Genomic DNA, 13221 nt, shown 5'->3' on the forward strand with positions numbered 1-13221 from the left:
CATGCCGCCGTGAATCCAATGCTGGGCTGGTGGCAGGACCATCTGCGGTGCAGGCTCAGAGGTGCAGGCTTCAGAGATGACGATGACCGAGGCGAGTATCCGATCGCGGGGCTTTTCTGCGTTAATCTGGTCAGCGGGCAATCCAGTTACTTGATCCGTCGTGCTGATGGGGGCTGGTGGGTGCTAACAGGGATAATGCCCAAAAAGGGAGGATCCCAAGCACTGGGAGCTCTTCACAGGAGCTCCTACAGGGTGGCCATCTTGCTAGTGGTGATGCTTTGCGTATGGGCTATTGCTTCTGCCTAGATGTGGATTAGAGTTGAGTTCTGTCCACAAATTAAGTGGTTAACTTCTGGGAGCAATGATACATGGTATTGCATTTACATGATGACAGTCTGTAGGAAAAATCCTCGCAGTGCCTTCTGCTCACCTATGCCCTTATGTGGAACAATATTTGGATTCAGAAAAGGGGGTGGTGATGAACAGAGTGTCTGAATTAAGCAGACCACACTTACCCAGTCCAAAGATCAGGGCTTGATCCATCACCGTTATTTAGCTCACTGCCCCATCCCAGCTCAGAACCTGGCTATATGCAAATTAGTCTGTCCCTGGCCCAGTGCATCATGGGAACAGGGCAGACCAAACTACCAAGCCAATTCTTCACCAGAAAGGATACAAGCTACCGGGGACCGGTTTCTGGCATTTCAGCCTCGTCGGCCCGGCTTGCTTGAATCCTGATGGAGCAGTGAGCAAGGGACTCATGTCTGAGTATACCCTGCCACACCTATATAACAATATTTGGAGGCCTATTTCTGCTCCTTATTACTGATGCGTGCAAGGACCAGTGGTTCAGATGCAACCAGTGCTGCTTATTGTCGTGTACATTAGTGCAGAATCACCCGCATGTGGCAAAGGAACAACTTTGGTAAGAACTGATCGTCTGAGGACTTTCCCTACCAAAGTGTAAGACTGGCTCTTACATTTGTATTTCATTTTAGTGTCCTCCTCGTATACATCTACAGCTGTCTTGCCGCGTAGTTAACTAATGGTTCATGTTTAGTGTGGAGGAATCTACCACAAAGTTGAGACGGGACAGTTGGGTAAAGTACTCCCCCATGGACATGGTTACTCCTAGCCCGTAAGCTCTTCCTCATTTTTACAACCCCCACCCAACCCCTCCTTTGAAAAGTAGGAGGTATTAGTGGGGCAGTGAACCTGGTGAGAGAATCGCACACACGTACTTCATTTCGTCAGTGTCCACGTCTTGGAAACCTCCCCCCTTCACCCAATGGCGGCAGTATAGTAACTGTCTCTGTCCATCTCTGGACACACCATGCTTGATAAGTGTGACCAGGTGGTCCCAGATCCCTCCGCATATGTTGCACAAGGTATTTTAAGAAGCAGGAGGCTCTTCATCACTTGCAATGGTAGATGCTTTGGCTCGCGTACGTGCATAGTTGGGACGTGCTAATGACGACTACATGGATGTACTGTTGTGATCTGCTGTCATGCATTCCTTTGTGGGGTTCTACAACTCCATATTTCGCCAGTGATTTAAGGCGATTGCTTTGGGTAGGTTACCTTGAGTCTGCTGACGTCTCGGATTATGCCAGAGTAAATTTACTCCGATTGCAAGTGCACGACAAGATTAATTGTGTGAAAGGAGGCTCTCCGTCATGCTGGATTGAGCGCCCCCTGCTTCAGTTGAAAGTAACCTGCCCCACGTTCTCAGGCCGCTGCTCGCGCGCTTCCTCTGTGGTGGCATTGGCAAACCATTATAGTATCCAGTTACTCGTCGTTGTTTTCCTTCACTTTTAACTTGTTCCTGTGGGGTAATTGGGTTAATCCATTAGTTTCTCCCGTTGCTGTCCTCTTCGTGACCCGAGGTTGACCCGCGCTCCTCGCCGGCTGGAATTCCGAAGGAGGCCTGCTCCTTTTCAAGCCTCACCCCTGCTTCATAAATAACGGCCGCCACCGCCGGGTGAAGCAAGGCCTGGTGGGCAGGGATAGCGGGAAAGCCATGTCTGCCAGAAGCCGGGGGGGGGGCATGGTGTTACTTCTGGATATGTGTATTGAGTAAATGGCCGCAGAAGCCCTTTTTGTGATTAATCTGTTGTCTGTGGCGCCAATAGGTCTCTTAGGGTGTGCTCCCCAAATACGTGGTTATATCCAGCTACAGCAGACCTCCCAGGCCTGGTGGGAAAGTATTCCCCTATCTCCACACTATGATGCTGCTCTGGGTGTTTTCCTGCCTCTGCGCAGATACACGGTTCCTATGCGGTTATCAGCACGAATGGTATCTTCTCTTCTCCCCCTCCCTTCCTTTCTGGCATGTGTAAATGGAGCCCTGAGGTATGTATAGTGTGTAAATCTCCTGCCGCTGTTTAATGGCCATCTAACCGTCGAGGCGCTTATCCGTGTGAATAAGTTTATGTTGCAAACTTTTTTTAAATCATAAAAACATGACTCACGTGCACCCGCCTCACCATTCTCGTACTCCAGATTAGCAGGCCAAGCACCACCAGCATCTAGCATAGATCGAACTACCACAAACATGCTATCAGAAGGCTCCCTAATTTTGTGGAATCACAAAGAAACCAGAATATTGCTGATGCTTACTTAATTGGGTCTTATGTGAAAGGTCCTTGACTGATTTGGGTTTTAGAGATAGTCGCCATTCTGCAAACTGTCCTTAATGTAGGAAAGAGACTGGTAGGCTGAGCAATAATTCCAATTGGAATGGGACTGTAGCCACCCTTCTGAATGAATATATATATCTATATATATATATCTATATATATATATCGAGGACACATAAGCCACCATTCACCAGAGCTGTATGTAAACTGTGGGTGGAAAACAACTGCACTCTTGCGATCCACCTGCTACATCTCAAAAGGCTTCCTGACATTGACGAAGGTTATTGACCCACACGCTCAATGCTACCCGATACCTGTGAATGCCACGACATGCCACAAGTTCAAGGCTCTTACCCTAAAACGTATTTGTCTGAGCACTTGTAGTGATAATGTCTACTTTGCATCTAATATCTATCCTTTTGGTGTAATTCTGACCAACAGCGCTTTACATTTTACTTGTTGTTGTGCCATCACATTGCATGAATATGACATATTAAAACGCTACATGAAAGTGAGTTTTCTGCAGCTGCTTGCGAAAGTTGTGACGCCATAAGATTTTCCTTATTCTCCCATTGAGTCATCTGCTTACATTACTGATGATCCGTAATTAAAATCCTATTGCATTTTCGAAATACTATACACCATCCTCATAAGAATAAAGAGGGAATTGTACACAGATTCTTGCGGGCACTGCATGTTAAGACTGCATAGTGAGTGGCAGGGTTTACTTTTTCGTGTGGCAGGATATTGGGGTGAACCAGTTGAGCATTAGAGTATGTGTTCCTAAACAAAGCAGTCATTTGCCATGTAGTGATTTTGTTCAAGTCTCAGATGGTGCCATTCTTCTCATGCTTACCTTTTCTGTTCTTGCCTAGGCTTCCACTTAAGCGGAACAGTGACGGAGCCCGCAGTGCAGTCCGAGCCCGAAACGGTTTGCAATGTAGCCATCAGCTTTGATCGTTGCAAGATTACCTCAGTGACCTGTAGCTGTGGGAACAAGGACATCTTCTATTGTGCACATGTCGTGGCGCTTTCTTTATATCGGATCCGCAAGCCCGACCAGGTCAAACTGCATCTTCCCATTTCGGAGACTCTCTTCCAAATGAACAGAGACCAACTGCAGAAGTTTGTACAGTATTTAATCACGGTGCACCACACGGAGGTTTTGCCAACTGCTCAAAAGCTAGCAGATGAAATTCTTTCACAAAATTCGGAGATCAACCAAGTTCATGGTGAGTTGCCCTTCCTGTTTCTTTTCATTTGGCATTTGTTTTTTTGCATCTAGTGGTTGGAGAAGCTGCCTTGTCCATACACTTTTTGGACTTCGAGGAAGCTACTTGGTCATATGCCGTAGACTGTTTTATATCCGATATGTTTGCTTTTTTGCAACTATAAATTAACTTGCTGAATGAAATGGTCCTTTAGATCCAACTTGCTTCTCGTTTCTTCAAACCTCCTATTTTGTATAAATGGAATTGTTTCTAAGTAGTTTCAAGACTGCCAAGGTAGTTGATTGGGCACATGCCTTCCTATGATGCATTGTATATTACTATTTGTTTCCTTGTTAATAATAGTAATTGTTAAAGGCTCATTAAAATATAGTACTAGTTTGGTCTACATGCTGTTGTGCAGTATGATCATATTTCACTTCTGTAATAGAGGGTCTCGTGATGTGTGTGTTATTATTTTTTTTTTTTTTTTTAGGCCTGGCTTGATGGCTGGGTATCTGACAAAGAATGTTTCTTACGTATTTGCTAAAGGAGAGCAATATGGAGGTTAGAACAGAGCATCCCTTGTAGTCCTTGGGGTTCTGCTGTTGCACACTAACACTTCCAGTAGGTTGCTTCATGTGTTATCTAGATATCTGTCATTAATGTAGTATGATTGAGGTAATTCACTATAGATTAGTTTGCATCAGTTGTATAGCATTACGCGTATGGGGTTTGTATATACTGATCATTTTGTTTCCGAGGTGGTTTCATTGTTACTGGTTATTGGTTTCCACAGATGTAACATAGGTGTTTTTTCCCCCCTTGATCTGAGTACCTGAGATGGTGCATCAGTGGTACGTCCATGGGTGCTACGAATCAATTGCTGCTGATCTTTCATCAAGGATAATGTGTCTTCCGTTGCTATTGATCTAGGATTGCAGAAGTCTCTAACAATTGCTACGGATCTTTGATTCCAGAGATGGAGTTGGATCAGTCGATAGTAACAGATCCCAATGTTTCTGTGGTTCCAAACATGGCCTGAATTAGTCTTTCATTTGATGTTCTGTCATTGTTAAACTTGGTGTAGTGACTTGAGATTTTACGTTTGTTTTTAATCTATTTGTGTAGGAGAATTAGTCTTAGTAAGCCAAGAGCTCCTCCTTTGTGCTGATTTACCAATTTTCGGCCTGTGAGTTTTCATGCCCAATGGCTAAGCTGATCTTTCATGCGCACTAGTTAGTTAAACCGAAAGCCACAAGTTCAAATCACTCAACCAAGTTCAGCACAGCCAGGAGTAGGAGTGGATTCTTATTAACAATCAATATGCTTATGGTCAAATATGACTGGTTTCTATTTGAAGTGAAATATATAGTGGATGAAAAACAGCAGACTGGAATCCAGCCCAATGATTGCCAGTGACTGAATTTTCCAAGCATGTCAACCATCACCTTTGTTTTCTTTCCACAAATATTCATGTCACAAAGCTTTGAGTGAGGAATGTCATGAAGACCTAGGACACATTTTGACAGGCAAACTGCTATAGGAAATACTTGCCTGCGACCTAAAAGCATACACCACATTATAGAATATATTCTAAAATCAATTAAATGTTTGAAACAAACAAAATAGACAGAACCAAGTGGCCACCATTGGGCCTCAATACAGTACAAGCAACATTGTGTGAACAATGTTGGTTCCCGCTTAGTTTATCAAGTTTTTCTTGCTTTGTCCTTTTATATCATTGCTAGAAAGTGATATTATTCACTACTCTCGAACTACTAACGTTCATGAATCCCTTCAGTGTAGGTGGAAATGTTTTGGTTATTTATCTTTTATTCAAAGTGTAGGTTTTCCATGCAGGCTGACATTTTGCTTATGTCATTTTGTTTGCTTTCTATGTGCGCTATTGTAATCTAATCAAACCAAGGGAAGAGTGTGCCTTTTTTATTAAATATATGAATGGAGCACAAGTGTAGAATCAACTAGGTTCTTAATAAAGCCATCAGTCACTAAACTGGTTGGTGACCTGCTTCATCTGGCCCCACCAGGAGCGGCCGAATGCCACCCTGGTGTGCTTCGATGCCAGAATTACTGCAGAGCTTTTTTTTTTTTTTGTGTGTGTTCAGTGGCAAGTGAATTGAAAATGTCTTGATTGGCTATTAATACAATTTGTTTTTTGGCAGACTTATAAAAACAGTGTGGAATATAAGAGTTGAATAAATTGTTCAGCAATATCCACTAGTGTTTGGTCAACATGTTTCTGCCTGTGTGATCATTTATCGGGCATTTATCAGGACCAGAAGTGGGTGAACCTCAGCGGTGTGGGCGCGCTAAGGCCCACCCTAACCACAGGTTATAAATGTGAAAAAAATTAAACAAAATTGGTTTAATGGACCTCGTGTTGAGAGGAACCGAGTTTACTCTATAATGTTGAGTTGTAGGTTAACATACATTTTTTAATTTATTTTGAAAGTATTATAGAGCACTGGAAAGACCCTTGCGGTTATCGGAGCTTTACAGTAAATGAGGTTTATATCATACATTAAAGATATGCACGACGAACATACATAACACCATGGAGCAAACAAAAAGCAAAAACACAGTATGCAGAACAGGAGAGATCTGATGAGTCATGGTAATACAATAAAGATAAGTCCAATATATATATAACCTCACTGAGCAGACAAAAAGCCAAGCAATAAGTTGCAGAGCAAGGGCGGACTGATGAAGCATGGTAATGGTAAATAGATTGATTAGCTTGACAAGTTTGATAACAGGTATGGAAGTTCTCACGGAATCATCGGACTTTGTTTAAGTGAATTTTGCCACAAGAATGCCTTTTACTTCCAACTAGAAGGATGCAGTGGAGGGGTTCAGTCTTGTTTCCGGGGGCAGGGCATTCCATATCCTCGGCGCCATTCCTGAGAAGGATAGTTTTTTAAAAATTTCTTGTTGAATCTTTGTGGCTTCAGAAGGAGGTTTTCCGCACTTCTTGTGGATCTTATTCCACCGGATATTGAGTTTTTGTGTGAGCTAGCTGTGTACATTGTGATGTATGGCCTTATGCGTCATGTACGCTATTTTCAGGTGAATTCTGGCTTCAAAAGGCAGCCAGTTTAAAGATTTTAGGTCAGGAGAGATGTGGGCCCTTCTTTTCGAGCCAGTGATGAGTCTCGCTGCCGCATTAGTAGAGGCTCTTAGGGGAGCTGTAGTAGCTTTGGGAAGACCACATTGCGAGACACTTCCATAGTCCGGCCGAGGTAGAACTAGAGCTTGAACCGCCATCTTGAAGTCATTGGCAGGTAGGAAGGGTTTCAGCTTCTTTAGTGTATTAATCTGAAAGCTTGCTCCCTTCGTTGCGTTACTAATGTGTTTCTGCATATTGAGGTTGCAATCCAGGGTTATACCCAATGATTTTGCTGAATCCACAATGGTTTGTTGAACGCTGAGTGCTGTAAGGTGTTTGTTCCAATCGTGCATTATGGGTTTGGCAGGTGGGGCAATTAGGAGGAATTCAGTTTTTTAAAGCATTCAATTTGAGGTGATTCTCTGCCAGCCATGTTTGGGTGGTCTTAAGAGTAGTGTTAAGCAAATAAATGTTGTCAAGGGTGTTTATCTTAAGGTAAAGTTGGGTAGCGTCAGCGTACATGTGAAATTGCATGTTCGGCGCTTGTAGCAGATCGGTGAGTGGTTCCATGAATAAGTTAAAAAGTGTTGGATAGCGAGGACCCTTGTGGGACTCCTAGCGTAACTGGACCGGGTGTTATTGACCTTGAATTTTTAACTCCGGTTTTGCAGAAAAGAGGTAAACCAGTTAAGCACTGATCCTGATAGACCCATTCTGTGATTCAACAGATCTATCAAGTTCTTGTTTGACGCTGAGGAGAGATCTAGTAGGATAAGAAGGCATGTTCCGTTTTGATCAAGTATTTGTAGTGCATCATCAATGATGTGTGTCATGGCTGATTCCGTGCTGTGATCTTAACAAACACCAATCCGGCTTCTGTGCAGAAGGTTGAAGCGATCAATATGTTGTGTCAGTTGGTGGTGAACACTTTTCCAGAAGTTTGGCCAGGGTGGGAATATTGGAGATAGGGCGGTAGTTGTTTAGGTCCGTGGGGTCAGCTGTGGGTTTCTTAAGGATGGGAGACACCTGCCCCACCTTTAGGGAGTCAGGGATGCAACCTTGTAGAAGTGAACTGTTGATGATTTTGGTCCAGAGAGTTAGAAGCAATGGGGTAAGTTCTTTAACCGCATTTGCGGGGAGAGGGTCGGTGAGGTGATTGGCAGGCTTCAGGACACTGAGAAACTTGCCTACAGCGTCTTCAGAATAGGTGTAAAAGGATGAACATACCGCGTCGTTTTTTAAAGCCAACTTTGACGGGATTTGTTGTGCTGCACTTGGGGGTAGAGTGGAGGTTTTGGTGAGAGGGCAAGAGTGAGAAATTAGATAATTGAGGTGATCTTTCTTGATGTTCTCAGTCTTTAGATTAAAGTAGTTAGAAAATTCTTCACATGTGGGTTGTGGGCGAGTTAGGTCTTGTGGACGAGTTATGTCTTGTGGACGTTGAGGTGCGTCCTTAGATTGAGTTTTGATTAATTCAAAACTTTTTGGGTCGATTTCTTGCTCGGTCAAGTTGGTGGCTGAAGTCTGCTTTAGTGCGCTTGATCTTTCGATAGTAAGCATTTCTTTTTTTTTAGTCATGAGGTGCTTGACGGATGGGACCGATCTCCAGTTGCGTTCAGTAGTTCTGAGAGAATGTCTATCCTCGTTAAGAGGACCGTTGAACCAGGGTTTAGAGTCTTTCGTGGAAACTCTAGTTGAAGGGGAGCAAATTTGTTAATTATCAAGGTCATAGAGTTGAGGTAGTGGTTGGTGAGATCATGTACGTTGGAAGACCCAGCAGATGGCAGAAGTAGATTGTGGCTGGAAGCGGGTAACGTGTTTGGGTTGAGTTTTTTTTCCAGTCTCTTTTCCATACTTTAGGTTTTGTGGATTGGGCCGAGTTAAGTTTGACTGTTTCCTTGATAAAGAAGGTGATGATGTGGTGGTCTGACCAATCACAGGGGAGGATCGACTCCAGGTGAGTGGAATCACTCTTAGAGATTATTAAGTCCAGAGTTGCGCCTTTGTGTGTAGGGATGTTGCAAATTTGGTTGAGGTCTAGGGCGTTGAGGAAGTTTTTGAGACTGTTGACCACTGTATCGTTGAGGTCGTTTCAATAGAGGTTAAAGTCACCAAGGAAAATTTGGGTGTATTGTCGTCTGGTGTATGTTGTGATCATGCCCATGAGTTCTGTGAAGATGAGGTTGTCACCATGTGGATGATAGATGTGTAACGAACAGACAGGTTTGCCATTACTGTTGATGTCAAGGCTTATGTATTCACAAGAGGAGAGTACCGAGGATATGGCTGTTTACGGTGATGTTGCTCTGGTGTATGCATGCACTACCTCCTCCTGTCTTACCACTCCTGTCCAGTCTGAAGATGTCATAGTTGGGGGGGGGGGGGGGGGGTACTAGGATGTCGATGAGCGGCGAGGAGGATTCTGTAAGCCATGTTTCAGTGAGCATTATCAGGTCCAGATCAGTAGAAATAATGAGTCCGCTATGTCAGTGGCGTGTTTAGAGGCTGATCTGCAACGCTGGAGTGTGCATTTAAGCCGGGGTGTGGCGAGGGAAGTGGTGTGGTCCTGCATTATTGGGACTTTACTAAGATTGTCGATGATTCCTCTATTGTTGTGGGTAGAGGGCCTATGAGGGTTGGAGAGGATAGAAGGGATTTGCATGTGTGTGAGTGAAACGGGGGTCGCGATGAAGGGTTCGTAGGAGAGAGCGAAGATCGTTCTCCGAAAAAGGGTTGTTGGTTCGCATTGGGCGGGAGGATAGATTACAGGAGGGTACTGATTTCTGAGGTGAGTTGGGGGCTTGCTAGGTATGCAGGTTCTGTAGGATCTGGAGAGGCCTGGTTGCTCGATAGCATCACTTTAAAAGCATGGAGATCCTCTTTGATTAGTGAAGTGTGGACATGATCTCATCTAATCTAGTGTCTGGTGTGGTTACGATTGGGGTGGGAGGTGGTGTAATGTGTCTGCGGTGTGGGCTGGTTGGGTGTATGGACTGGTGTAGGAGTGCGTTGGTTAGTATGCGTGTGTGTGTGTGTGTGTGTGGGAGGGATGTTGATGTTGGTGGCGGAGTAGTGGGTTTGGCATGGTGGTGGGCGGTTGTGTGGAGTGCGATTGGTAGCGGTGGGTGTTCAGAGGGTGGACTGATGTCTGAAAGATCAAGGGGTGACCCGTAAAGTGCAGGCGACTGAGCTGTGGGGGATTGGCTAGCATGGGCGGAGTCCTTGATAGGAGCGTTACTGCGAGTAGGGGGAGAGATGATTAAGGACGGGGGTTATGCTAGAGTGTGGGGAGCTATGGTGGTTCCCGGAGTGGGTTCAATTGCTAATGGAGATGCAGATGTAGAATTGATCTTGCTATGAGGATTGATTAGTCTGGGGGGGAGTTCGAGTTGGGTGTGTTATTGAGAGGAGGGGGTGGGGTGGGGGGAGAGATCGTTAAGAAAGGGGTTATGTGAGCGGGGTTAGGAACTATGGTCGTTCCTGGAGTGGGTTCAGTTGCTGATGGGGGGGGGGGGGAGGGGGTGCGTATGTAGTTTTGGTCATTCTAGGGGGGGGATAGGTTGAACTGGGACGAGTCCATGTTGGGTGTGGTATTGTGAGGGGTGGATAGGGTAGGGGGAGAGATGGGGGAGGGGGTTGTGTAGGAGGGGTGAGGAGCGATGGTCATGCCTTGAGTGGTTTCAGTTGCAATGGGGGTGCGGATGTTGTCTCGGCCATGATGGGTAGAAGAAGCGTGCAAGGTTTCGGTGAGGTGCTGCTAGGTGTATTAGTGGGAGTAGTCGTGAGGGTAGTCTGGGTAGAAGAAGCGGTTGGATCCGATGCCCGTAATGGTCGGCAGAGTGGATTGGGGAGGAAGACTAAAGGGGTTGGAGAGGAAGCACCTAGAGTAATGTGGTGGGGGTGGATTGGGAGGCAGCTTGGGGATTGTCCACTTGTTCTTTAATGATGGGGAAGATGTTATTCAGGAGATTTAAACTATGGTCCGTGGCTTGGATGAGGATAGTACCGTTGTTGTTGATGGTTGCTGTTGCTTGGAAGAGTTTGGAAGGGGCAATATAAATAGTTAGACCATGTGCCGATTTTCTCGTGGAAGAAATTGTAAATGTGGTTAGGAGTACTTTCCTCCATTGTGCTCTCCGTTTCGTGTGGAAGATGTCAATGGTTGTGTGCCCGTTGTGTGGGGAGAAGTAGGGATCAGCGAAGAGTTTCAGGGTGTGATTTGATAAAATTGTGTTTGAACCGTTTGGCCGTTTTTTAAAATTTTTTTATTTTTCAGGCCAGGGGGATAGATGTATGTGTTAGTGCCTGTGAGTTTCATGATGTGTGGGCAGATAATTGCGGAGAAGAGGGCGCCAGAGAGTAAGGATGGCTGGGACCCAGGAGTAGTCCAGAGGGAGGTTACGTGGGTAGAAGTCAGATAGTGCTAATGTGAATAATTTCTAATGGGCTAGGGTGGACACGGGGGTAGGATCGAAGATGTCATGAAATTTGCACCCTGGGCGTTGGGTAGGTTGGGGGGTCGGAGTGTTGGGAAAGCAGAGGGGTCGTAGGTAAGAAGATAATAGACGAAGGCAGAGGGATCGTAGGTAAGAAGATAATAGACAAAGGGTGAAGAAAAGAAGGAACAGGGCAAAGAAAAGGGACGAGGGAGATACGTAGGGTAGGTACCCGATTGTGGTGAAAGTTTGGGAAGTCTGAATAGATAGGAAGGGGGCGGTAATCGACTAAGGGTTATGGTATCCAGAGGCTAGAGCAATGAGGGGAAGTCAGGCTAAAATGACCGACTCCTTAGTAGGAAAATACTTAAGCAGGTAGTTAGTCCTCTTGTTAGTTTCCATTAATGAGGAAAAACTAGTGTAGTCCTACTTTGCTGTTCATTCTATTGTAGGGAGGGCTATGTGGGAGCGAAGTCCTATTTTTCTGTTCATGAACCAAAACAAAGTCTATGGTCCTATTTTGATTGCGTAGAAGTTCACAGGAAGTGATTGTTGTAAAGGAGAATGAGCAGAGGGATGGTGGGGGAGATCCCCTGCACTACGAGCCATCGTCTATTTTGGGCAAGTGAGAAAAACACTAGTCTGCTAGTGGAGATGTTGAAGAGGGTCAAAAACTACCAGAAATAAATAGAAAAATGAAAGCAAAAATATTCATAGTCTATTGCACGTATTTACAAATACCTTGATCCTGAGGAAATGGCTGAGGCTGTTTCTGGAGCAGGCTCATTTGTTTGACTTGCAGCATCAGAACCCCTTGAAGCGTGAGGGGCACTGTTTTTGTGTGTTCGAGGGGGCTGAATCAATATGCTTTCCCTATTCTCACTGTTCCTTTGGGGGGAGACATCGGCCAAAACAAAACATATTCTCTGCTTTGTTATGAAAGTCTCCACAGGGGGGCGGGGTCGCCCAACAATCACTTGTGCCGATCCGAGATGTCTCACTTCTGCGGGGCTCCAGCATGGCGGCTCTGTTGTTGATGTTGTTGTTGTGGGGGTGGGGGGGATGCAGAACTCTCCGTGGCAAGAGGACGCCACCTCCGGGTGCAGCCGGGGTGTGATGGATTCAGCCCCGTAACAAGCAGGCAGGCACACACACTGCGGTGTAGGGCAGGGTAATCATTCCCAACACGCGCTAATGCTTCATTGGTGGTGCAGGGAGAACTTGCCGTCTCAGCACGCGTGATGTGCTACCTTGTACGCCTGGGTGCGTCGCTGACGAGCTGCCACAATCTTGCGGCTGCCACAGCCCAGGTGGCAAGAAGACAAATAGTAATTAGGCATTGTATAGATGGACGTTCAGACACTGGTGCTCTTTTTGGTGCACTTGAACCGTAACACTGGCCTGACGTGCTACTGTGAGGAATCTGGTGCACTCAAATAAAACGTGATGGAACAGACTAAAAAAGGGGGTTATGCCCATTGCGACGTTTAGCGGTAGCCATTAGCCTGTGGAGTATAAATACTATATAAATCAATAAATCAGTCAAACATTGTGGCTGGGCATGCTTAGTTTGTAACACAAAATTCTTACTTGGGGTGTAATCATTAATTGCACCATGGGTCTTGGGAGGGGGGTGGTAGCAAAATGGCACACCCTAAAAATACGAGAGTAAAGAAATGGAGGGAGGAGGGGGGGAGGGAAGCGAGTTAATCAATGGTCGGGATATGTGACGCGTTTAACTTATCTCCTTCTGTAACGGTGGTACTCACGCCTTCAATGCTAGGCACCTGCTCTGTACCTGCACAGTC

At 45.4% G+C, this 13221-nt stretch overlaps 1 protein-coding gene across 1 annotated transcript in view; it reads left to right on the forward strand.

The window, feature by feature from the left end:
- ZSWIM6 (zinc finger SWIM-type containing 6) overlaps nt 1–13221 on the forward strand; it is a 527701-nt gene that overhangs the window by 188624 nt on the left and 325856 nt on the right. Inside the window, exon 2 of the mRNA XM_078675132.1 lies at nt 3515–3871. Coding sequence (XP_078531258.1) covers nt 3515–3871 — 357 coding nt within the window. The remainder of the gene's footprint in view (nt 1–3514; nt 3872–13221) is intronic.

This window comes from Lissotriton helveticus, chromosome 2_1 (genome assembly GCF_964261635.1).
Source record: "Lissotriton helveticus chromosome 2_1, aLisHel1.1, whole genome shotgun sequence".
In the NCBI taxonomy this organism is placed as follows: domain Eukaryota; kingdom Metazoa; phylum Chordata; class Amphibia; order Caudata; family Salamandridae; genus Lissotriton; species Lissotriton helveticus.